This window comes from Drosophila obscura, unplaced genomic scaffold (assembly GCF_018151105.1).
Source record: "Drosophila obscura isolate BZ-5 IFL unplaced genomic scaffold, ASM1815110v1 contig_198, whole genome shotgun sequence".
In the NCBI taxonomy this organism is placed as follows: domain Eukaryota; kingdom Metazoa; phylum Arthropoda; class Insecta; order Diptera; family Drosophilidae; genus Drosophila; species Drosophila obscura.
In genome coordinates this window covers 468,200-495,589 of record NW_024542787.1, presented here as the reverse complement: position 1 = coordinate 495,589, position 27,390 = coordinate 468,200, and the positions used below count along the sequence as shown (strand labels likewise).

Genomic DNA, 27,390 nt, shown 5'->3' with positions numbered 1-27,390 from the left:
TTGCGCCACAGATTTTATTAATTTCCACTTTATTCCTCCCAGGGCACCTCACTTCGGAGGCCTTTGGGAAGCGGCCGTCAAGAGTGCGAAAGGGCTCTTGAATCGAACATTGGCAAACACAAGGTTTACGTTTGAAGAACTGAGCACCGTCGTAGTGGAGATAGAAGCCATCCTTAACTCGCGCCCGATATCACCACTCTCGTCAGACCCGAACGACTTCAACGCTCTTACGGCTGGTCACCTCTTGGTTGGCGAATCATTGCGTTCGTTGCCTGAGAGATCCCTCGAAAACGTCAAGTTGTCGAATTTGGACCGCTACGACATGATCACCGCCGTCAAGCAACGGTTTTGGCAGCAATGGGCGATGGATTACGTCAACGAATTGTGATCTCGCACGAAATGGACAGCACCCTCAACGAATCTCACTGAGGGCACAATGGTCATCATTCATGAGGACAACCTGCCCCCACTACGCTGGAAACTAGGCCGAGTGCAGTCTACAGTGCTCGGAAGGGATGGTCGTGTACGCGTGGTGCACCTCCGCACCGCGAATGGAACTTGCTGCAGGCCAGTACACAAGTTGGCAATTCTTCCGGTAGTTTGAAAGCAATCCTTTCAACGGGGCCGGGATGTTCGATCAAACTCTTAAGGCCATAATATAATATAATAATAACTTAAATGACCCTCGCCTTGTAGTACCTTACGCTCATTTTTACTCTCTTTGTTACGCTCTTGCACTAAATTTGTAATTGAATTCACCACACAGAAGCCCGCTTATGCTCAGTGCTCATGCACTTAGAAACCAAATAAATAGTCATTGGCTAGCACTCAACTGAACCCCCTCGACTTTTCGGATTATTATTGGATTCCAGCAGATTTCGTCGCATCGAGTTAATTAGCTCACTTGGAGATTGACACACCCCCATCCTTGAACAACGATATTGAGGAAAACGCTCCTCGATCAAACACTAGTTTCTTAGTTTCAATATTATTTGAAGAAACCGACGAATTATTTTTTTTTATGTTTTTTAAACCAAACGAGAAGGAACGTGTGAGTCGTTTCTGGGGACACGACTCTACTTATACCCGTACTCAGTCAGTATATACATACACTTTTGAGCTTATGATTTTTTAGAATTTTAGAAAAAAAAAAAAATTTTACATTTTACATTTTTTTGCTACATATGCTATCTACATCTACATATGAAATGTCTATTATACATCTAACATGTAGATTGTACATGTTCCATTCATATTCTACATCTCCTCCGCTAGGGGTTGCTCGCGCACTGAACGCGGCAGAGTGTGCGAGCGAGAAGGAAAATGAGTTGTGTTGTCGTGTGCGGAAGGGGGAGGGGAAGCAACTGAAAATTAATTTCTTCATTCTGGCTATAATTATGATCCGATCTGATTCAGATTCGGCAGTCTGGTAGATATGGTCATTCTCTACGATACTGCGTTTTTAGTTTTATCGTTTCTTTAAAATTGTGCCTGCCACAGATTTTCGTCCTTTGTGGGGGCGGAAGGAGGCGGGGCGAAATTTTGAAATACACTTGTAGCAGTGTGATATCACATGAGTCTGGAAACCAAATTTGGTTGCCCTAGCTCTTATAGTCTCTGAGATCTAGGCGCTCAACAAGACGGACAGACAGACAGACATGGCTATATCGACTTGGCTATTGATGCTGATCAAGAATATATATACTTTATGGGGTCGGAAACGTTTCCTTCTCTGCGTTACACACATCCACTTTTACCACAAATCTAATATACCCCTTAACTCTTTTTTGAGTACGGGTATAAAAAAAAATTTTACATATTAAATTTTTTTGCTACATCTGTTATCTACATCTACATCTACAATGTATATTTTACATCTAACATGTAGATTATAGATGTACTATTCATATTCTACATCTTTTCCGCTAGGGGTTGCTCGCGCACTGAACGCGGTAAAGTGTGCGAGCGAGAAGGAAAATGAGTTTCGTTGTCGTTTGTTGGAGGGGTGGCAGGGGAAGCAACTGAAAATTAATTTCGTCATTCTGGCTATAATTATGATCCGATCTGATTCAGATTCAGCAGTCTGGTAGATATGGGCATTCTCTACGATACTGCGTTTTTAGTTTTATCGTATCTTTAAAATTGTGCCTGCCACAGATTTTCGTCCTTTGTGGGGGCGGAAGGGGGCGGGGCGAAATTCTGAAATACACTTGTAGCAGTGGGATATCACATGAGTCTGGAAACCAAATTTGGTTGCCCTAGCTCTTATAGTTTCTGAGATCTAGGCGCTCATCGAGACAGACAGACAGACAGACAGACAGACAGACAGACAGACAGACAGACAGACAGACACGACATGGCTATATCGACTCGGCTATTGATGCTGATCAAGAATATATATACTTTATGGGGTCGGAAACGTTTCCTTCTCTGCGTTACACACATCCACTTTTACCACAAATCTAATATACCCCTTAACTCTTTTTTGAGTACGGGTATAAAAAGTGTATTTTCTTTTCGTGGTAGCAAACCTAAAACTTACAATTTGAAAAAAATTGTATGATTTTATTTATTGTCTCCCTGGATTCTTCTTAAGTCAAGAGTTAGATCTATACTAAAAATATATTTATATATATAATAATAAAGTTTTTTTGCAGCCCTTTTTTAAACAACTACATGTTGGATTATTTTGTAAAAACACCGCCAATGCCAACATTTACATTTGGATTTGTAGTATCAAAACTTCAGCGGTTGAATATTGATCCTATAAATAAAACATACAGTCTACCTTCGCCAACTATAAATATTTGGAGTAACAAATTCGACACAGACTCAAAGGTGAGTTGTTCTTAATGGGAATTAGACAAAAAACTTACAATTATTACCGTCGTTTTCAAATTTTTTTTAGGAAATCCACGAGAAGGTTGTATTAATATATAAAACTATCAACGCTTATTTTAATTTAACAATTCCATTGTCTAAAATTGATGTGCTTGCAATTCCGGATTTACCAACCGCAAACTCTATAGGAGTTTGGGGCATACTGACCTTGAGGTAACATGTTTTTGTACAAGTCAGTTCGATACAATATCAAACTTGTTCTTCTAGAGAGACTGAACTTCTTAAGAAGGGGTATTTAGTGTTGGCGCGCGAGCTTGTAAATCAGTGGATTGGTTCGTGGATTACTCCCGAATGGTGGAGTGAGGCAAATTTGAACAAAGCTTTGACCAGTTTTTTAGCAGCAGAATTCGTTATGACGGTAAGTTAACATAGAAATGATGTACTTGTTGTAAATGATGTACATTAATTTGAAATCTATGCGCGTAGATAGATGGTGGTGTGGAGTTTAACGGAAAATATCCTATGACAATTCTTTACTCTTTGTACTATGAACTAAGCAAAAGATATCCTCATTCACGGATTACTGGAATGAAACAAGAAACCGAATCATTCAAAACAGAGCTTGTTTTTCGAATGCTTAATCTTACATTGGGGAAAGTTACATTTCAAAATGGACTACGCAAATTTATTTTAAAATATAAATATAAAACATATATCGGGGAAGACCTTTGGGCTGTACTATCCAACCAAGCAATTAGGGATGGAACACTTGACAGTCACTTCAATATATCATATATTGCGAAATCATGGATCAATCAAAATCGCTTACCGCTTATATCTGTTAATAGAGACTATTACAAAAGAACTGCAATAATAAAACAAAAAGTGTATCTTAGGGAAAGGCCTCATGACGTACCCGAGAAGGAAAAAATGCTATGGTGGATTCCAATATTAATTAGTCGTCCAGACACTCTTAGCTTGTCGAATTATACCTCTAATGTGTGGATGAATAGGACTAAGCAAATAAACATAGCCAATCTGCCTGACAAAAATCAATTTATTATTATAAATAAAGAAGAAATTGGTCCTTTTCCCGTAAATTATGATCAACAAAATTGGAATATGTTATCAAATTTTTTGCAAACTGCTAAAGGCAGGTCAGCAATACCAACTTATACCAGGTAAGTACTATATGTTCAAAACTAATAAATAAGATTACCATAGTCGATATAACATTCGTATTTTTTATATTAAGCAGTTGCTGATTTAATTTTGATATAAAATAAGCAAAAATCAAAAGTTTGCAAAACCTCAGTAACGCAAAGAATAAAGCATCTCCGACCCATTAACCTACATATATATCTCAATGACACATAGTCATACAGATCATTCATGCGAGTCTACGAGCGTAAAGCGCTATATCGTAAATCCGCCTTACGTCAAAAAACATTAATTCACTTATTAAAGCTTTTAGACATTTGAAAACAATTGTTTCGTTTGAAGAGCAAGAGACCATCTAGACAGTAAGTATAGAAAAAGAAGGGAAGATTCGCAAGCTACTCATGTAGCTTTATATTTAGACCTTTACAACTATCCGTATCTATGGCAAATATTTTCGCAAACAAATAAAATCTTTTGACTTTGAACAGCCGAAATATAATTTTCATCACAGCATATTCAATGCCACGATGTAGTAGGTCTCAGTCGAAAAGTGGTGGGGAAATTCTTTTTTTGAGTAAGCGCTTTGGATAATTTGCACTTGATATAGAATTTTAAAGGGTTCCGCAATATTGGATATATCCATTCTTTCGGGAAAGAAATGCAATCAAAATATTTTGTATTTTCACTTAAATTAATATAACAAGTCCCGGGAATAAAATTAATAAATTATACCACTCGACAATATTTTAACTTTTTTCCCTAAAGGAACCAATCCTACTTTTTCTGATAGATTTGGGGCTTACATTTTTTGGTAAATGTTCGATATACGGGCCTATGCTCCTAAAATCGCGAGAAAACATACCCTCGATGGACCGCGATTTATGGTTATTTTTTAATGGAATTTCAAAGTTTTATTTTTGCCTACACAAAATGTATACATAATTAGGTGTGTTTTTGAAGAAAATGTCACAATTTGCACACTTTTTTATATGATTTTTGACATTGAAAATATGTCGAAAAATGTTTATTTTTTATTTATAGGAGGTTTTTAGCGGTAAATTCGGCCGACAGATTAATATTTTTTTGTCGGACTAAAACGTTATGTTAACGTTAACGTTATAAAAAATTCCCAGAATGTGAAATTATGTGCACCGTTTCCATTGGTGATACTACATCGGGAAATACCGGATTCTTACTCTCATGTAATAAGGAAAAAACGAGAAGGAACGTGTGAGTCGCTTCTGTGGACTCCATTCTATTCTTATAGCCCTACTCAGTCAGTATATAAATTTTTGAACTTATGATTTATGTAGAATTTTAAAATATTTTTACATTTGACCTCTTTTGCTACATTTGTTATCTTCATCTACATCTACAATGTTGATTCCACATCTGAAATGCAGATTCTAAATCTTGTCCGCAAAGGTCGCGCATAGCACAGGGCAGAGTGTGTGCGAGCAAGAAAGAGAATGAGTAACGTGGTCTCGTGCTGACGGTGGTGAGGAAAGCAACTGAAAAAAATTTCTTTATTCTGGCTATAATAATGATCCGATCTGATTCAGATTCGGCAATCTGGTAGATATGATGATTCTCTACGATACTACGCTTTTACTTTTCTGGTATCTTCAAAATTGTCGCTGCCACAGATTTTCGTCCTTAGGGGTGGGCGGAAGGGGGCGGGGCGAAATTTTGAAATACACTTGTAGCAGTGTGATATAAAATTAGCCTGGAAAGAAGATTTGGTTGCTCAATGTCTTATAGTCTCTGAGATCTAGGCGACAAACCAGACGGACGGACGGACTGACAGACATGGCTATATCGACTCGGCTATTGATGCTGATCAAGAATATATATACCTTATGGGGTCAGAAACGTTTCCTTCTCTGCGTTACACACATCCACTTATATCACAAATCTAATATACCCCTTAACTCTTTTTTAGTACGGATATAATAAGGAATGTAGAGCGCTGCAATGTAATTCCAAGGAGTCAATTCGTAAAACATATTCGTCGATGGCCTTAAGAAGTTGGAAAGCGTTGCAGGCGGTGATTTCTTTTGTTAAAAATCGCGCGATATTTTTCCACATTGCTGTTTTGTTTAAAGCAGACTTCATTGGGTTGTTAGATTACACTACTCGACAAAATTGAACTTTTTATTTAGGCTGTGAACCAAAATGACTTTTTCTGATCAATTTCGGGATATAAAAATTTTTGTAGTACTTTATTATTTTTTTTATTGTGTAAATTTTTTTTAAGAATTTTTAAAATCTGGTATTTTTTTCATGGTTTTTTTCAGAGGTTGTTCTTCTATTTTTCACATAACTTAAGTATCTTATATCTTTTTACCAAAAATTCAACCAATTTTCGTTTGCTTTGTTTCCAATTGGCAGTTGGGCCCTTCCAAAAAGTATTTTTTGTCTATTTTTTCATTTTGAGGTTTGGTTAACGAATTTTAGCTCCACCGTTTATCCATAGATTTTAATGAAAAATACCTTAAAAGACGCCTAATTAATGCGTCTATCTAAAACTTAGCCAAGAAATGTTTTTTGTTCGACTTTTCCCGAGTTTTTAAAGTCAAAATTTCGAGAAAAAAAAAATACCGCAAAAAATGATGAAATTTGAATTTGAAAGCTTAATATCTTCCAGGCGTTAAGCTGCTGATACAAAGTGTCTGGGTACGATTTATAGTTGCATTTAGCAGCTTTTCAAAACTGTAAAGTTGTATGCAACCAGATATAAGATACTTAAGTTATGTGAAAAATAGAAGCACTACCTCTGAGAAAAAAAAAAAAAATATAAGATTTAAAAAAATTGTTTTAAAAAAAACTACACCATAAAAAAAACATAATTCGTTAAAAATTTGTAAGCCCCGAAATCTATAAGAATCTATATTTTGGGCCACAGCCTTATTCTAGTGTTGAATAGTGTTATTGCTGTTTAAGAAATCAAACATTTTATTTACCCTTTCGAAGAAAATATCATTTTAATATGATTTTCAATTAATGTTTTTGATTGCAGAGGATACCGTGTGGCTAAATACTTGTGTAGAATATTTCGCTTTCATCTTTTCAAATGAATTAGGGTCTATATGCTTACGTTTTAATTTGGAACATAATCTTGTAACAGAGTTGTTGGCATCAATTTCAAACAATTTGCTAACTATTTTCCATGACACTGGTCCATCAGGTATTCCGATACAATTTTTCACTTGGATAATTCGTAATGATTTTATAATATGTGGGACATCGTAGATGGTAGAAATTTTATGATCAGCGACTGTTCGATCAAACTCTTAAGGCCATAATATAATATAATAATCACTTAAATGACCCTCGCCTTGTAGTACCTTACGCTCATGTTTTACTCTCTTTGTTACGCTCTTGCACTAAATTTGTAATTGAATTCACCACACAGAAGCCCGCTTATGCTCAGTGCTCATGCACTTAGAAACCAAATAAATAGTCATTGGCTAGCACTCAACTGAACCCCCTCGACTTTTCGGATTATTATTGGATTCCAGCAGATTTCTTCGCATCGAGTTAATTAGCTCACTTGGAGATTGACACACCCCCATCCTTGAACAACGATATTGAGGAAAACGCTCCTCGATCAAACATTTTGGCGCCCAACGTGGGGCTCGTGTGTTATTTCTGTGAACAATTAAATTACTCGCATTTTATGTATATTCCATCAAACAGCCTCGTCGGTACATAATTTGCAAGTGCAACAACTACACTTTCGTTTCGTCTCGCAGTCGCCATCGAAATTTCTGAAAATCATATCAGAAGCGAACTGATCGATCGCGGGTTCATCAACCTCTCACTGTGCTCTCGCCATTCTCGCTTAATTCTATCATTCGCTTATCACCCACATCGCATTTAACGGCGCTTGCGCTCTTCGTTTGCATTGCTGCTACCTGCTGTGGTCCATCGGTCAACGCAGTTATCTATCTCTTCGAATTTCTCTGCTTCACTTTCGCTTTCGTTGCCGTCGTTGGAATTTTTGCTCACTCTCTGGACTGGAATTGCGCTAAACCCTTTTTTTTTGTCGCCGTCGCTCGCTTCTAAATTTGTTCTCTTGCTGCTGCTGATCTGGTGCCTGCTTGCTGTTGTTGCGTGAATTTGAATTTGGAATCTCTAGTTCTGTGTGCATGTAATTTACACTACACAACAAAATGACGACGCTCGAAGATTTGAAACGCCAACGGAGCAATATAAAGCGCAATATTTCTCGTATCAAATCTGTGGTGGAAGGCAAATCGGAAAACCCAATTTGAGCATCTTGGAAACGTATTTCAAGAAAATTCTAAACGTTCAATCTGACATCGAGAATCTTAGTCCGAACGATGAAGGACGTGCGGACTTGGAAGATACCTACATAGCAATAAAGCTATCCATAAAGGAAAAACTAGGAGGAGATCTGAACGCTAGCATATTGACGCCGGATCACCACCCGCCGCCAGTGCGGTCATCGTTGCCGAGGTTGTCGCTGCCTACGTTTGACGGCACTTATGAGAATTATAAGAATTTCATAAATTCGTTCGATCAACTTATTGTGCGTGAGTCTGGACTGTCTAACATAGAAAGGTTTAATTATTTGCTGACCTGCCTAAAGGGGCCGGCGTTAGACACAGTTCAGGCATTCCAGGTTACCAGCGAAAACTATCCGAAGGCTTTTGAAAAACTCAAAGAACGTTATGACAATTCTACTCTTATTTTTCTAGAAGGAATCGAATCATTGTTTGCACTACAACCTGTGGAAAGGGCTAACAGTCAGCAGCTTCGTAGTTTAGTGGATAAAGCCTCCGCTATCTTCAGCTCTTTGGAATCCATCGGCAAACCTGAGAATATTGCTCAAGCTATGCTCATATATATAGTTATGGAGAAGTGTGATCAGCCAACTCGGATTAAGTGGAAGGAATCGCTGGACTACAAGACTCTGCCGACCTGGCTAAAATGCACACAGTTGTTGGAACGCCACTGTCAGTTTCTCCATTCGTCTGGAACCTCGGCTAGTACTTCGTCGCAACGAAAGGCTGAAACCAATAAGTCCAATCGTCATTCAAATCACCATACAACCTCATCGTTTGCCATTACTAATTTGTCTTGTACCCTTTGTTCTAGTTCTGGTCATAAAATTACGAACTGTTCGCAGTTCAAGGCTATGAACAGCAATCAACGGTTCGATAATGTGAAACGCCTCGGTCTCTGCATCAATTGTCTTGGAAACGGCCATAGAGTGGCACAATGCTCATCGACTCATCGTTGCCGTACCTGTAATCGGAATCATCATTCAACCTTGCATCACTCTCAGCCGCAACAAACACCACAATCGTCAGAAGGACAAACCTCAACTCCAGCACAAGAAACACAATCATCGCTACCCTCCTGGCCACCTACTGCTAGTCAGTCTCATCAAGCAGCGTCTCATTCACACATGGAAGTAGCAGCAGAGGATCAGATACTGTTAGCGACAGCGATGGTATTGGTCAAGGATGTCTCAGGTGAATACAAACTTGGTAGAGTATTGCTTGATTCGTGTTCGCAGGTTAATTTTGTAACCGAGAACTTCGCTGAAAAACTTCGCCTTCGTCGTGAAAAGCACCACATCGGAATCCGCAGTATCGGAGAGTCCCTTACTAACCTTAAGGCTCGTACGACGACTTCTATTAAGTCGCGCACATCTGGCTATCAGCTAACTCTCCAGTTCGGAATAACCTCTCACATTGCCTACCAGCCAGATAGTGAGATCGACATATCAAAATGGAACCTACCTGCCAATACTCCACTGGCAGATGAATCGTTCTTTAGGTCTAGGCGCATTGATTTGTTATTGGGAACCGAAGCCTTCTATGGAGCTCTTGCTGTTGGCCAGATTCGCATTGGTCCCAATCTTCCCACGTTGCAGAAGACTCTGTTCGGTTGGGTTGTTGCTGGGAGGTACCAACGCCAGCAGAATATACAGCCATCGTTGTGCTTGGTGACTGTAGAAGAGGCGATCGACAAAAACTTACAGCAGTTATGGAAGGTTGACTTAATCGGCGATTCAAGAGCTTAAAGTCTCCCAACTCATCGTCGCTGTGAGGAACACTATAGGGATACAACACAGAAGGATGCCAGTGGGCGAATTGTCGTGCGCTTGCCATTCCAAGAAGACCCAAACTCTCTTGGAAATTCAGTCGATACAGCTCGTAATCGATTTTATGCCATTGAGAGACGTCTTGCTCGTTTACCGGAGATTCGCTCGCAGTATCTATCGTTTATGCAGGAATATGAAAGTCTTGGTCACATGTCCATAGTACCGAAGCCAAACTTAGAGGAACCACATTATTACATTCCTCACCATTTCGTTCTCAAGCCAAGCAGCACCTCGACGAAGCTCAGAGTCGTATTTGACGCTTCTTGCCGTACAACATCGCAGAAGTCACTTAACGATATTCTGTTAGTCGGTCCGACCATTCAGGATGATTTGTACCTGCAATTGCTACGATTCCGCATGCATAGGTTCGGCATCACTGCTGACGTCACTAAGATGTATAGACAGGTGCTTGTGGGGGAGAAGGATCGAAAATTCCAGTATATTTTGTGGCGAACGTCCCCAAATGCCGAGCTTCAAACCTATCATCTCAATACCGTAACATATGGGACCGCGTCCGCCCCATACCTCGCAACTCGTAGTTTGCATCACTTGGCGGATGATTGTAAGGATATGTGGCCCTTAGGAGCTGCGGCTGTTAAAAAGGCGTTTTATGTTGATGATCTTCTGGGAGGGGCTGATGAAATAGAAACTCTTCTCAAACTCAAAACAGAAATCACAGCTACCCTCGCTTATGGTCAGTTTCCCTTATGCAAATGGCATTCCAATCATCCAGGCGTGATGGAAGATGACTCTATTAAGAAACTAAACACATCAGAGAATGAGAGTAGTAGCACACTCGGCGTAACGTGGCATCAACAAATTGATGTATTTAGCTTTACCTTCACTCCCAAGGAAATCTTTGCCACCACCACAAAACGAACAATCTTATCCACCGCTATCATCGCTATTCGATCCAATCGGTCTGCTGTCGCCGCTAGTCATCGTCGCTAAGATTATTCTTCAGGAGTTGTGGCTGTTAAAACTGGATTGGGACGAGTCTATTTCACAGACTCTAAGCAATGCATGGAGCAACTGTTTGGAGTCATTGAATTCACTCTCGTCACTATCGGTACCGCGGTTTTGTTTGCAGCCCGACGCCAGGACTATTCAACTGCATGGATTTTGCGATGCCTCGATTCGGGCATACGGCTGCTGTATTTATGTGCGCACTGAGAATTCGCTAGGACAGGTCGCAGTGAAATTGTTCACGTCTAAGTCGAGAGTAGCACCAGTGAAGAAACAGTCTCTTCCGAAGCTTGAACTGTGCGGCGCACATTTGCTGTCTCAGCTGTTCTACAAAATCAAGGATATATTCTCTGAACACAACATCACGTCATATTTTTGGAGCGACTCACAGCTCGTATTGCATTGGCTGCAACAACACTCAATCACGTTATCGACCTATGTTGGGAATAGGGTTTCTGACATTCAGGAGATGACGTCTGGTGGGAAGTGGCGCTACGTCCCAACATATCAAAATCCAGCTGATCTTCTGTCGCGAGGCTGCAACGTTAGCGAGCTTATCAAATCGACATGGTTTTCTGGTCCCTTATTTCTGCTGGAAGATTCGTTGAAATGGCCCACCAGCAGTAAACAGCTTGTCATTGACATGGACGTGGTCAACTCGGAGAAGCGGAAAAGCATGTTCACCGCGGTACAGGAGAGAAATTATATTCTCGAGATAGTCGATAATGTCAGCTCGTACAGTCATAGTCTTCGTCTCATTGCCTGGATGGTAAGGTTCATAAAGAGATGTCGGAAGCAATCGACGCCTACCACATTCTCACCGACACCAAATGAGCTTCGTTTTGCGTCGCACTGCCTTATTTGGAACATTCAACAAACTCATTTCACAGAAGATATTCGTTTACTTCAGAAGCAAAAACCATTGAAGAGTAGTTTGAAGTTTCTTACTCCCTTTTTAGAACTCGTAAATGGATTCGAGCTCGTCAAGGTTGGTGGACGATTGGAATATTCAGACCTACCAGACGGTCAAAAACATCCGTTGCTGCTGCCTAGCCAGTCTAAACTTGTTTGGAATTATATTCGTCAATTGCATATTCGCAACTATCACGCTGGCCCTAAGGCTTTAGTCGCTCTCATTCGTTTGGAATACTGGATCGTTAACGCCAGAGACTTGGCACGTCGAATTGTCCGCTCCTGTGTACACTGTGTTCGCTACAGACCAAAGCTGCTACACCAACTTATGGGCTCATTACCACCATCTCGACTCTCTCCTGCCCGACCGTTTGAACGCTGTGGAGTGGATTTTTGTGGACCCATTAATACCTATCTACGGATTCGAGGAAAGGGGCCTACAAAATCGTACTTGGCCGTGTTCGTTTGCCTTCTCACCAAAGCCGTTCACATTGAAGTAGTTTCGGACTTATCAACGAAGGCGTTCTTGAATGCATTGAAGCGGATGGGAGGTCGTCGAAAATTTCCGGCAGACATTTTCTGCGATAATGCCACTAATTTTGTCGGGAATCAAATCAACTGCTTGAACTCAAAAGGTTTATGTTCAAAAAGGAGACCCAAGATGAAATTTATAGATTTTGCGCCACAGATTTTATTAATTTCCACTTTATTCCTCCCAGGGCACCTCACTTCGGAGGCCTTTGGGAAGCGGCCGTCAAGAGTGCGAAAGGGCTCTTGAATCGAACATTGGCAAACACAAGGTTTACGTTTGAAGAACTGAGCACCGTCGTAGTGGAGATAGAAGCCATCCTTAACTCGCGCCCGATATCACCACTCTCGTCAGACCCGAACGACTTCAACGCTCTTACGGCTGGTCACCTCTTGGTTGGCGAATCATTGCGTTCGTTGCCTGAGAGATCCCTCGAAAACGTCAAGTTGTCGAATTTGGACTGCTACGACATGATCACCGCCGTCAAGCAACGGTTTTGGCAGCAATGGGCGATGGATTACGTCAACGAATTGCGATCTCGCACGAAATGGACAGCACCCTCAACGAATCTCACTGAGGGCACAATGGTCAACATTCATGAAGGCGGAGGGCCAGCACATCCACGCTGGCGGGAGATCAATAATCCTTAACTATTTGTAATTGAATTCACCACACAGAAGCCCGCTTATGTCAGTGCTCATGCACTTAGAAACCAAATAAATAGTCATTGGCTACACTAACTGATATACACCGAGCTAGCGAACCATGGCTCTAGCCACGGTTCCCCACAAATAGCGGTGTGTCAGCACTCCGGTAAATAAAATAGTCTTAAGCAACGCACGCAATTACTAAAATTAAGAACTCTCGATCAGCGAAAAGCACAGCACGAAATTCTCGGTCACCCACTTCTTGGCGATATTTCGCAACCACTCAGCCCCGAATCACAGATATCACCTCCGCGATGCAGAGTTAGCAAAAACTCATTTCTTTTGAAAACCAAATACCCAATTCCCAACTGCACTTTCCGGGATGCAGCATCAGCAAAACACACTGACCCACTAACCATTGTCAACGAAGCACCAAGCTTCGACCTAGCTACCGCTCTCCACAATTATTGTTACCCAATAACCTTACGTCAGCAAGAATCAATTATTTCCGGGTCTCAGGTGCGATCGCCAGCTGCATAAAAGGGCCAAGATCGGCTGAAAGAGGAGGCAGTCCATCAGCCCGGACACAAGATACACGCAGTCCACCAGCGCACCTCACAGTCAATCACTGAACAACAAGTCTCAAATGTCAACAATTAAGTGAATGAAAGAATAAAGAATAAAAACAAAAGCACAAAAGCAAAACCGACTGCATCATCATTTCTTCCCTTGCCTACTGCTTTCCAAGGCCAGCTCGAAACCTGAAGTTCACCTGCGATCTACAAATTGTCTTGTAGTGGACCCTGGACGGACTGAATGCTCACCTCAGCCTGGAATAGGACCTCACAAGTGGCGCCCGAGCAGGGACCTTTTGGTGACTTTAAGGAGACAAACACCTTAATACGGAGCTTTGTGGAGTAAAGACCCACGGCCACTGAAAGAGACTAGGCTAGCAAGGATCAATAACCGCCAAGCCCAAAACGCAAAATCCAGTCGCGAGCAAAAGTGCTACAAGCAGAAATACCACAAACAACACGTAAGTCAGTGCTACTAACCGCCGAAACACACCATGGAAGCCCACGAAGCCGGTCAACCCGACGAATTTTACCCGGAGGGACTCCATACCAATCCAGGAGTCACCACCGGCTGGATCTACAAACTCCGGCGGGATGAGCTGGAAGTCCTGGCCGAGGAATTCGGATTCGGAAACGACAGAACAGTCGAGGAACGACGAAAGAGATTCGCCGCACTAGTCGCCGGAACACTCTCGCAGGATGCCTGGGTTCGACTGGCCGACCTCGAACGGCAATACGCCAGACCAGCAGGACGCTCCAAGTCGCCCATGCCCACCACGCCTGGGCCGTCTGACCAGCGGAAAACCGACCCAAAAGCCGGGTTACAAGTCCCCACAGCGGCCGAATACAGCACACCCTGCCCACCCCGCATCGTAACGCCAGCCGATCTGCCCAGACCTCCAGTTACGGAGACCAGCCGCTCGCCCACCCAGAGGATCGTGCCAGCCATGGACTCTTCCACCGCCCACATCGCGGAACAGATTCGGAAATGGGGGATCAGGTTCGACGGGCAGGACGATCCACTCGCGTTTCTGGAACTACTAGAGGAACGTGCTCTCTCATATGGGGTGGACACAAATCAGCTACCTCGGGCCATGACAGAGCTTCTCACCGATCGGGCCAGTCGCTGGTACCGCACCAGCCAACTACAAGGCAGCTCATGGGCATATTTCCGCCAAGAATTCTTGACTTTCTTCTTGCCACCACGGTATTTTGAACAATTGGAAGACCAGATCCGAGCCCGCAAGCAAGCGGTAGGAGAATTTTTCAAGGATTACCTCATCGAGATACGCCTTCTCATGCACCACGCCAGGTACGACGCAGCCAAGGAACTAAACAGGATCTACGATAACGCCCTGCCAGCATACCAGATGTATGTGCGGCGACACGAACTACAAAGCTTAGCACAGCTCACAATGTTGGCCACCGAGTTCGAGAGCATCCAAGAGCGGACCATCCCGACCACCTTCGCACCCCCGCGGAACACTCCAAGATACGCAAGGCCGGCTTCAGAGCAGAGGAATTGCGACTCGCACCAGCCGCCATTTCTGAGTCCCCATTGGGAATCGACAGACACACCAGGGAGACCACCAGCTCATCCAAACAGTACGGCGAATCCCGAAGTAGCCCATCACATGATCACGACCCCCATCATCAACCCACGCGCAGCCTGTCGCCGGTGTGGTGAAGCCGGGCATGCGGCATACGACTGCCATAATCCCTCCATCCTATTCTGCTGGGAATGTGGCAAACGCGGCACACGGACCGTAAATTGCTGCCGCCAAAACACGTCGGGAAACGACATGCGTCCCCAACTGACACGGGATCAGCCGGGAACGACGCCTCCTCCAACCCGCGACTAAATAACTCTCTACACGTAAGCAACGGCCGGATAGTTGCGATGGTGACCATAGGAGGACACGCAACGGAAGCCACACTCGACACCGGGGCATCCAGAAGCTTCATCAGCGCAAACCTCGCCCGACAACTAGACAACAACACCAACCTGCAAGATGCATGCGTCCGCATACGCCTGGCCGATGGCTCGGTCAGAGAGATCTCACAAGTTCTACTGGCGCACATCAAGCTGGATCAACGAGAGGTTCAAATCCCGCTCCTGGTCCTGCCAAACATGTTGGGACAAGTCATTGTCGGCATGGACTTTCTAGGTGCCACCGAAACGACGATCCAATGCGGCTCCACGCTGCTACAGCTACGAGACCATCGCCCCATGCCCACTGAACCCGTGCTTACTACCATCCACGTACAAGACGCCGAACCCCAATGCCAAAAACCTCAACAAATCGCAACGAACCTACGTCCACGACCTACCACAACGCACACGGCACCGAATAACGCAACGCAGCACTTGACACCCAAACCAATCGCAACGAATACGAAGCAACGGCACACCGCGGAGAACACGAATCCAAGGTCAACACCAGAAAACCGCAATCAAGCAATCGGGAAAACGAGTCCCACGGTCACTACGGAGCAACCGCGTCCTAGGCCAACCACAGGGGACACATACCCCAAACAAACCACGAGGATCTCACACACGAGACAAACACACTTGAACCCGGCGCTCGACACAGGAAGCCCAGGTCCAAGACAAGCAACAGAGCAAGCACGCAGAGAAACCGCATCGGAAGCAGGGAACGCACGGACACCCTCAAAACCGACCGCCAGCAGCGAAAAAGGACAACGGCCACCACCATCCGACAGCCCAGCAACACGGGAAACAGCCACGCTAACCCCACGCTGGACGGGGCCCATAATCGAACTGATCTCCACAGAGCCCCTCAACGAGGGCCCGGAAACCAGCACGATGCCCCCACGATGCCCAGACAGCCGTCCTGTCCGACCCACGGCCGACGCCACACCGATCCTCGCCAACACAATGGAGTACCTTCCGCGTACTGATATGATTCCTAGCGCCATGCAACGAGCCATGCCTAGAGCCATGTCCGAGATTTTCGTCGCCCACGCAAGTCGTCGCTGCGACACAAGAGGCATCACCGAGACTCGCCTGTTCACGTACCAGTCTGGCTGTAGTATAACACGAGTACTATACCCGGCGTACCAAAACATCATACCCATGGTCGACACCACACCCATCGTCGCCCACATAAGCGACTACCAACGGCGGATCGAACCGCCCAGCGCCTTCGATACAACCCTCTTACCCGAAGACCCCAGCCAGCCATTTGACTCCGAAGCAGCCGATCCAACCGAAAATGAGCCCGAACCAGTCCCGGAGCCATGGCCGCCGGACTTGGCTCCGCAGATCCAAGCATTTACATTCGACAGACCCATCCTACCGAAAGACCCGAATCAAACCTTTGACCCCGGAGTCACCGAAGACGACCCAGAACTACCGACGGATCCTTGGCCACCCGACATAGCACCGCCGATTCAAGAATGCCTGGACAAGGAACGACCGAAGAAAACCGCCGAGAAAACCATCGTCATATGGGATAATCGACCCACCAAGCAGACACCAACTACAAAGCACCCAGAACCGAAGAAAAAAACTTCCACGATCACAGCAGCAGTAGAAAATATAACGCTACCGACGCCACGCTAAAGCGACGAGATTAACACCGACGAATCCAAAGACTCGGCACAAGCCAAAGGACAGGATAACCCGGTAAAAAGGCGATCCTCAGCACCCGCCAAGCGACGCCACTAATCTCTCCATCACCCACCCGGAAGAAAGGGGGGGGTGTAACGAACCATGGTTCTAGCCATGGCTCGTCACAAACGGCGGAGGATCAGCACATCCACGCTGGCGGGAGACAATAATCTAACTGATATACACCGAGCTAGCGAACCATGGCTCTAGCCACGGTTCCCCACAAATAGCGGTGTGTCAGCACTCCGGTAAATAAAATAGTCTTAAGCAACGCACGCAATTACTAAAATTAAGAACTCTCGATCAGCGAAAAGCACAGCACGAAATTCTCGGTCACCCACTTCTTGGCGATATTTCGCAACCACTCAGCCCCGAATCACAGATATCACCTCCGCGATGCAGAGTTAGCAAAAACTCATTTCTTTTGAAAACCAAATACCCAATTCCCAACTGCACTTTCCGGGATGCAGCATCAGCAAAACACACTGACCCACTAACCATTGTCAACGAAGCACCAAGCTTCGACCTAGCTACCGCTCTCCACAATTATTGTTACCCAATAACCTTACGTCAGCAAGAATCAATTATTTCCGGGTCTCAGGTGCGATCGCCAGCTGCATAAAAGGGCCAAGATCGGCTGAAAGAGGAGGCAGTCCATCAGCCCGGACACAAGATACACGCAGTCCACCAGCGCACCTCACAGTCAATCACTGAACAACAAGTCTCAAATGTCAACAATTAAGTGAATGAAAGAATAAAGAATAAAAACAAAAGCACAAAAGCAAAACCGACTGCATCATCATTTCTTCCCTTGCCTACTGCTTTCCAAGGCCAGCTCGAAACCTGAAGTTCACCTGCGATCTACAAGGGGGGGGGGGGGAGCGGGGACGGGACAAGGGGAGGGGGGAAAGGAAACGAAACAAAAAAAAGAAAGAGGAAAAGGTAAGGGGAAAGGGGGAGGGGGGGGGGGGGGGGGAAAGAGAAAAAAGGGGGGAGGGGAAAAAAAAAACAAAAAAAAAAAAAAAAAGAAAAAGAAAAAACCAAAAAAAAAAAAAAAAAAAAAAAAGGGGGTGTTTCGCCAATTTTTTTTTTTGTGGGGGGGGTCGGGGGGGGGAAAAAAAATTTTTAAAAAAAAAAAACCCAAAATAAAGGGAGGTTTGTTTTTTTTAAAAATTTTTTCCTTTAACTTAAAAAAAGTAAGAATGGGGGAATAGCAATATAACCTAAAAGTCACATAAAGGCATGAATACAGAAATTTGCTTGCACAGTTCAGATTTTTTTTCACAATATCATCCAAAAATCCTTCTACTTCATCTCGGTGTCAATTATAATGCAGGCCCTTTCTAATTGAGATTTCATCAAAAATTAAAGCAGCAAGATTACTTTTATTATCTACTTTTGAAAATATTGTAAGCAACGTGTTCGATGTTGATATTATTTCATTTTTATCTATCATTGTAAATATATTTCCCCGTTTATATGACTGCTTCGAATATCGGAGCTTCTTGTATTTTTCGATCCTTAACTATGTATTGCAGCTTATGCAGCTTCCTATAAAGTTGAACTCTTCTTCTTTATACCCGTACTCAAAAAGAGTTAAGGGGTATAGTGTATTTGTGGTAAAAGTGGATGTGTGTAACGCAGAGAAGGATACTGATATGAAAGGCTTGTGTTTGGGTTTATGAATGATTCTTTATTGAAAACTAACTTAGATTTATATGAAATAGTGAAGAGGCGTTACCTCCATGACGGTGACTCACCACCCAAGTCTGCAATATGACGCGTCGGATTTCGGACGGCGGCGGTAGCTGTTTGATAAGGTTCTCTAGCTGGATGCAGACGCATCACTTTTGGGCCACGACAGTGACCGCCGCTGGGACCGCATCATATTGCAATCCGTCTTTAGGGTGGTTCTTAAACACACTGAATGAATACACTACACCTCCCCTTTTTATAAGAATATCGTAATGGAGTTATTCTAAGGTGTATATAAAAACGAGAAGGAACGTGCGAGGCGCTTTTGGGGACGCGACTCTACTTATAACCGTACTCAGTCAGTATATACATTTTTGAGCATATGATTTTTCAGAATTTTAGAATAAAAATAAAACATTTTACATTTTTTTGCTACATCTGCTATCTACATATACATCTACAATGTATATTCTACATTTAAAATGTAGATTACGCATGTTGCATTTAGATTCTACATCTCCTCCGCTAGGAGTTGCTCGCGCACTGAACGCGGCAGAGTGTGCGAGCGAGAAAGAGATAGGTATCGGGTCTTTGGCAGGAGGGGGCGGAAGAACCAATAGAAAATTATTTCTTCATTCTGGCTATTATTATGATCCGAAATAATTCAGATTCGGCAATCTGGTAGATATGGGCATTCTCTACGATACTGGGTTTTATCGTATCTTTAAAAATGTGCCTGCCACAGATTTTTGTCCTTTGTGGGGGCGGAAAGGGGCGGGGCGAAAATACACTTGAAGCAGTGTGATATCACATGAGCCTGGAAACCAAGTTTGGTTGCCCTAGCTCTTATAGTCTCTGAGATCTAGGTGCTCAAAAAGACGGACAGACAGACGGACATGGCTATATCGACTCGGCTATTGATGCTGATCAAGAATATATTTACTTTATGGGGTCGGAAACGTTTCCTTCTCTGCGTTACACACATCCACATTTACCACAAATCCCCCTTAACCCCTTAACTCTTTTTTGAGTACGGGTATAAAAAAAGAGATGAAAATTATTCTTTTTTGTTTAGCAACAATATATGCCCCCACCAACACAATCACTTCATCATCAGAGTGCATTTTTTTCCTTTTTTAATTTTAGCAGAATTTTACAGTTGCCTCTGTTTACAAAACATAGATGAATCATCAACCCTGTTTTGGCTGTGAGGTAGTGTTCTTGGGTTGGGGTACATATCTCAGTCTGCCCAGGGTCACCTACAGATTATTTGTAGGTTGCTGAGACTTCTGAGACTGGAGGGCGTATTGGGGCATAGTGAGTATCGATGCCCCGTCAGAGACGGAACCTCGAGAGAGGTTATATGGGGTAGGACAGAGAGCAAAGCCACCTCGATCCCCACCGCTCCTAGTAGCGCACCCCTACCTCAATCCCAGCAGGGTAAATATCCTGTTGCTAGGATCGGAGCAGAGTACGGGTCCCAGGGACGGTATGGGGATGGAGGCGCTGGTCAGGGATCTGAGGAGTGGAAGAGGAAGCTCACCCGGAACACAGCCATACCCCGACTTCAGCAGGGTAAAGCCCCTGTTGCTGAAGTCGAGGCGGACAACGAGTCCATGGGCAGGATGGGGGAAGGTGAGGGGGGAGCGGCATAACCAAAAATGCATCCAAAGTCCGGCCCCAGCAGGGGGCGCGTGTGTAGGAGGACGGGGAGATAGGAGCTTGACATCGGGAGTCACGGAAACTCCATACTGGGCTTCTAATTCCGCCAACCGAGCACGTACCATGTCAGGGAGATCATCTTTGTGGGCGAATGTCGCCAGCCTACGTCGCAATTCTTCGACCGTTCCAGCACTGTCCAACCCGAACTCAGCAGTAATAAGTTCCAACTCGTTTTTGCGCCTGACCGAAATCCACTTGACTCCCATTTTGAGCTAAACTGGATCACCGATGCTTCACGTGGTTTATAATGAAATGTCTGACGCGGGACACGAGGAGTTAACACGTGGGTACCGGTATCGGGGCGAGTGGGACTACGAAGGGCCACGATCAAAATATTGGGACGGCGTTGACACGGGGCTTTGCAAACAGAACGGGACGGTGCTCAAGAGTGCTACGATAGTTGATTCCTGCCCCGAATCCGTAGGTTCTCTGAGCGCTTAACTTTGGAAAACACGTGAGGAGTTGCACTCAGTCAAACACTCGTACTGATCGTAGTTTCCGTATTCGCTTTTGTTACCGTTTTTATCAACGCACTTGGTATATTCGTTGTATTCCGACCAATGAACTATGTTTATATACGTTGTGCTCTGACCGATTACTGGGAAGAACTGTGTTTATATACGTTGTGCTCTGACTGATGACTGGGAATAACTGTGTCTCCAGTCTCAGGGAGCCCTGCTTATATTGGGTTTGGCTACGGTCAGGCCTCTGCTGACGTCGACGTCTTGGACTCGACCGAGAACACCACGCGGGAGAGCTAGGGACGAATGGTTAGATAGGTACACGAAGATCGTAGGGTGCGTATAGTGTGGCAAGGAAAGAGTTGTATGAATATTGCTGACGAACTGTTCTACCTATTCCTACTGTCGAAGTCTGAAACTACTCTCATATCTGGGCTCTCTCTCTTCGTCTTCGATATCTAAAGGGGACTCACCGACGCTAGGCTCTGGTGCTACTGTACGCGGCGCTGGGATTCCACGTGGCTTAGTCTGAGGTTCCCGGGGATCGCCGAACTCTTCGTTTTGCTCATCTCTCTCTCCCATCTACTTTGTCGTTGAAAACTAACGGAGACTGCAAAAATTTTGAGCTGTTCTGTACTTGCTGCTGAGCTGTACTTTTGTACTTCCTCATCCACCCTTTTCGCTAGAACATAACGGCGATTGCAAGATTATTGCGCTACGCTGTGTTTGCTGCTGCTCGATACTCTTGTCGCGTGGTTTTCTCTCTGCCTCATCTGCTCTATCCGCTAACGCTTTTTGCCTTGCTTGCTTGCTGCCGGCTGTACTTTTCGTACCACGCTTCCTATTGCCACCATATATGTTTCCAATCGGTTGTATGCGATGCTACCTATGTTTTGAACTGATGGGTCTTTACGCCACGAAGGGTGTAATCCTCCAGAAAAATAGCATATAGTTTGTCTCAACAGTCCCTGCTCGGGAGCCATCTGTAAGGTAGTGTTCTTGGGCTGGGGTACATATCTCAGTCTGCCCAGGGTCACCTACAGATTATTTGTAATTTGCTGAGACTGCTGAGACTGGAGGGCATAGTATTGGGGCATAGTGAGTATCGATGCCCCGTCAGAGACGGAACCTTCGAGAGAGGTTATTTGGGGCAGGACAGAGAGCAAAGCCACCTCGATCCCCACCGCTCCTAGTAGCGCACCCCACCCTCAATCCCAGCAGGGTAAATACCCTGTTGCTAGGATCGGAGCAGAGTACGGGTCCCAGGGACGGTATGGGGATGGCGGCGCAACTGGTCAGGGATCTGAGGAGTGGAAGAGGACTCCAGCAGGGTAAAGCCCCTGTTGCTGAAGTCGAGGCGGACAACGAGTCCATGGGCAGGATGGGGGAAGGTGAGGGGGGAGCGGCATAACCAAAAATGCATCCCAAGTCCGGCCACAGCAGGGTAATACCCCTGTTGCCAGGATCGGGGCGGGGCATTAGGGCTAGGTGGAGAGGGAGGGGAGTGAGAAGGGATGGATCTATGGTCGGGGCTCCGACCATGCGTGCGGAGTAATAGAGAGAGAGGCTTCATTGCGTTCTCTCGGTGCGTGGGGGAGCTGATCGGTTGGCGGGTTTCTAGCTACCTATTTTCCCTATTGTGAATAAGACTAGCTTTCAGTATTCTAGGTATAAGAACATATTATATACTATATTATATTTATTCCATACTAATTTCCTTGACTTCAGTGTCACATAATGAATGGTAATCGTTTCAGTACGAGAACTTATGATATGTGTATATTTAATTGTCTTTTATGGACGTAGGTATATATGATATATGATATATATGGCTCTTCTCAGCGAAGCACCTCGCTCTCGAACTCGGAAGGTTCGAAGGGCGGAAGGGTCTCTCGTACGGTGTTGCATGGTGGCTCTGGTGTGCTGGGTGGAGTGACCGGGGTGGCGTGAACGTGACTTGGTCCCGGCGCGTCGATGTCCGGAGGCAGGTCTATGCGTGGCCAGTTAGTGACGTCGCCGCATAAGTTCTCCCAGCTGAGTACTTCCGGATTGACCAGGTAGCATCGCGGTGTGGGACGAAGAATCAGCTCCTCGATGATTCCCCAGTCGATGGTGCGTGGGATGCTTCGTCGGCGGGGATCCCTGGCGTTCGAATAGCTGTGGAATATAATAACTTATTAGCTATGGCTAAAAATTACCGATACCCTATGAGTGCGGTGTAGCTAATGGAATTTAATGTAACGATACATGGTTATCGATGTACTGCAATGTTCTTGGTGTGGTCTTTCGTATCCACAGGGGTGAAGTGTGCGTTGGCCAACCTTGAGTTTCTCCCCGAAGCGACGCAGGGACGTTGGATAGGCACGCCTACCAGCAAGTGGCCCCCGCGTACTCGTAGGTCTGGCGTCGACACTCATCGTTGTCATCAGGTAGTGTCATTTGTCATCTGGTATTGTCATTCGTCGTCTAGCATGTTCATAGGTGCCGGATCATTACTGTTGTTGTCCTGTTGTCCTTGTTGTCCTTGGAGGAGCAGCCACGCACGCCTCGTTCGGTACGTCGTTCCTCGCAAGGTCGTCCGGCCTCTGATGTGAAGGTGGCGTATTCAGGGGAAACCGCCACGCAATCCTCGTTTTGTGCGTCGTTTCTCGCTGATAACGTCTGCCTGTTGATAACTCCAGTACCGTCGTTATCTATCAGTATTGCCGTAGTCGTCTCTGGGTCTCTGCTAGGTTACACGTTGTCCTGGTTACAAGCATGTCTGCGGTCGTCTCGGGATCTTCTGGGTTGGTCATAGTCCTGGTTTTCCTGGGCGTCTGCATTGTTGGTCATCGGTATGGGTATGCTTCGTGGTCATCGGTGCTATCCAGCCTGCTGGTCAGGGTCGTCGTCATCTATCGTTTCCGTTTCGTCATCTTCCTTGCCATCGCCGTCTTAGTGGAATGCTTTCAACTTGCTGTGCGGCGCTTGCGTCCGTTGAGAATCTACAATTGAACAAGATTTGGGGAAAGAAATTTGGTTACCCGGAAGGGCCCCTCGAATTTCGAGGCCAATTTAGCGGCGAAGCCTTCCGATGCTTTAGACAGTGTGTGCCGTCGTTGTAGTACAAGTGATCCGATAACTGGTTTCCATTCCCGTCGGCGGAGGTTGTAATGTCTTCTTTGCTCATCGGTTGCTTGGTCACTGTTGGTCTTGGCTATCTGGAACACGTCTCTCATCTGTTGGGCTTTGGTCTCAGGTTCGACGATGCTGGTTCCTGTTCCTGGTGTAACTTCATCATACAAGGCGCCTGGAAGTCTTGGCTCGCGACCTTGTATTAGAAACGAAGGACTTCCAAGTAGCAATGGAGTTTGCGGATGGCCCACACAATCGCAAGGCACTCCTTCTCGGTGACCGAGTAGTTCTCTTCTGCTTTTGATAATCGTCGACTCGCGTATGCTATTACCCTTTCTTCTCCCTGTATCCTTTGTGTGAGAAAGGCTCCTAGTCCATGTTCGCTGGCGTCAGTCTGAACTTTCCCGAAAGTCGGGACAGGCGAGGACTGGTGCTTCCGTTAATCGGATCTTCAGCTCCTCAAAGGCTTGTTCTTGCTCTCCCATCCATTTCCATTTTCGATCCTTTCTTAATAGTGCGGTCATGGGCTCCACTATCCCTAAAAAGTTTGGAACAAACCGGCGGTACCAAAAAGCTATGCCCAGGCTCCGCCGGAGTTCCTTGACGCAGGTCGGGGGCCTAAGGTTACGAACGGCGGCGATCTTGTCAGGGTCCGTATGTATGCCATTCCCGCTGATGACATGTCCTAAGTATTTCAAGCTGCGTCTAAAGAAGCTACATTTGGTCTGATTTAGCCGAAGGTTGGCTCTGCGTAGTCGTTGGAAAATGTTCCAATGTGGTCCCGATGACGATAATATCGTCAAGATAGGCGAATGCGTGAGGTTCCATATCCGGGCCTATGAAGCTATCCAGTGCTCGTTGGAAGGTTGCGGGAGCGGAGTGAAGTGGGCATCACTTTCCAGTGAAACAATCCGCGACCTGGCACTGTAAACGCGGTGCACTCGCGGCTGGTGGGAGCAACTGGGATTTACCAATAGCCACTTTTCAAGTCCAGGGTAGATATATACTTGGCATCTTTAAGTTTCTCCAAAATGTGCTGGATCCTAGGAAGTGGATACGCGTCGGGGACTGATCGTGCGTTTAATTGTCGAAAGTCGATGCACATCCTGATATCTCCGGTCTTCTTACCTAAAAGCACAATGGGTGCACTGTGTGGGCTCTTCGAAGGTTCGATTTAGCCATCCCTGAGCAATTCGTCGACCTGTTTGTTAATGATGGCCAGCATCGCTGGATTTTTAGGATAATATCTTTGTTTTATTGGTTTGTCGTCCCGCATTATAATTGAATGTTCAGCTATGTTGGATATCCCGGTAAGACCATCGAATTTCTGTAATTCTCTTTGTAAAAAGGCTGCAGTCATGGGATCCATCGGTTCGTTGTCTTCGGGCTCGAGCGTAGGGTCTAAGGGGTCCACTTACTGTAGTATACTCACTGTGGCCAATGTTGCGCCTTGTGTTTTTTTTGCCATCTGCTGGTCGTCGGCTGCTGGTAATTGTCGTCTGTGTCGGTCTCAAATCTAACCTGTTTCTCGGGTCGCTGTTGGGCCTCGTGTATTCGGAATGGGTTTCTCTGCATAGCGCTGCTGTCGGGGCTGGGGAGGATTGATGCCCATTTGGATTGGTATCCGACTTGGGTCGTCGCCTCATCGAAATTCCGGGAGTCCCTTGAAGGACCAGCCTCGCACCTTTCGTTCGGTGAAACGTCTCTCGCAAGCTTCCTCCATTTTACCATCATTGATCTCGGAAGGGCGGCCATGTACTCCTCGTTTGGTACGTCGTTCCTCGCTGGGTCAAGATGCTTTGTACGTTCGCTTCTGTTGTTGGTCCGAGTGTCGATGTTCGTAAGCTGATCCAGGCTCGGTGTGGTTCCTTTGCCTTGAATCCCGCTATACTGGTCGTGTCTGAATTCCAGGCGTAAGGAGATTCCTCTACAGTTCATGGTCGCGTTGATTCCACATAGAAAATCCATTCTAAGGAGAACGTCATCGAGTACATCCCTCATCACTAGTACCGGCATTTTTACTTGTTGCGTTCCTAATCGTATGTCTGCCATCAGCGCTTGAGTCAGTTCCTTGAGGGAACTAACCGCCAGTCTGATCGTTGTTCGTACCATGGTAATACTCTGTCCATTGTCCAGTTCTAGTGCTTTTCGCTCGCTAACGAAGCTCCGTGTAGCGCCTGTGTCTAGTGTTGCGAGCAGATTCTCTTTTTCCATGGTCACTTGTGCCCGAATCCGTCCTTTCTCCAGCCGAAGGGTGTCTTTTACTGTCTCGGGGCTGGTGTGGCGTCCTTCGTATGGTCCCCGGCCGAACGAAGCGCCTGTCCGTTTCCCGACGAGTTCTTATGACAGCACGTAATTGTCCGTAGTCCACGGCGTCCGCAGTCCCAGCAGTATAGGACTTGTGGTTGGTTGCACTCCCTTGAGTGCGTGTGCCTGGTGCCTAACTTGCGTATCCTGGAAGTTGCAATGTTCCTTTGCTCCGTATTACTTCGAAGTTCACGACTAAATGGGTCAGTTCCGACATCGTGTTGAAGTCCTTGCGCCTTGTAAATAGCTGGTATTCCGGAAGCATGTTGTCGTATATACGTTCCAGCTCTTGGGCCTCGGTGTAGCCGGCACGTTGCATCATCAGTCGAATGTCCACAAGGTACATCATGAATGCCTCCTTTGGTCGTTGGAAATAGGTTCTAATGTCGTCCTCTAGTCGTTGAAAGTATCGGGGCGGTAGAAAAAAATCTATAAACTCCTTGCGAAAGGTCTCCCATGGTTCTCCGCTGAGGCGGCTTGTGCGAAACCAGCTCTCGGCTCGTCCTGTCAAAAGTACTAGGATTCCTTGGGACAAGTGTTGGAAATCCACTCTATAAGTAGCTGCTCTCTCCTGCACGTGTTCCAGGTAACTTAGTGGATCGCCCGAGCCGTTGAACACGATCCCCCATCGAACCATTTTCTCGACTAGTGCGGCGTTGAAATGTTCCTCACTTCGGCTGGGTACCT

The 27,390-nt window shown here is 45.4% G+C and overlaps 1 protein-coding gene across 3 annotated transcripts in view; it reads left to right on the top strand.

Moving 5' to 3' along the window:
- Positions 1-27,390, top strand: part of LOC111076699 (leucyl-cystinyl aminopeptidase) — a 227,761-nt gene that overhangs the window by 158,733 nt on the left and 41,638 nt on the right. Inside the window, exons 6-9 of one of the 3 annotated variants that reach the window (XM_041593718.1) lie at positions 2,658-2,838; positions 2,909-3,054; positions 3,109-3,259; positions 3,328-4,022. In XM_041593718.1, the coding sequence (XP_041449652.1) occupies positions 2,658-2,838; positions 2,909-3,054; positions 3,109-3,259; positions 3,328-4,022 (1,173 nt within the window). Of the gene's footprint in view, positions 1-2,657; positions 2,839-2,908; positions 3,055-3,108; positions 3,260-3,327; positions 4,023-27,390 lie in introns of those variants that run through there. The other 2 variants (XM_041593719.1, XM_041593720.1) reach the window with 2 other exon arrangements.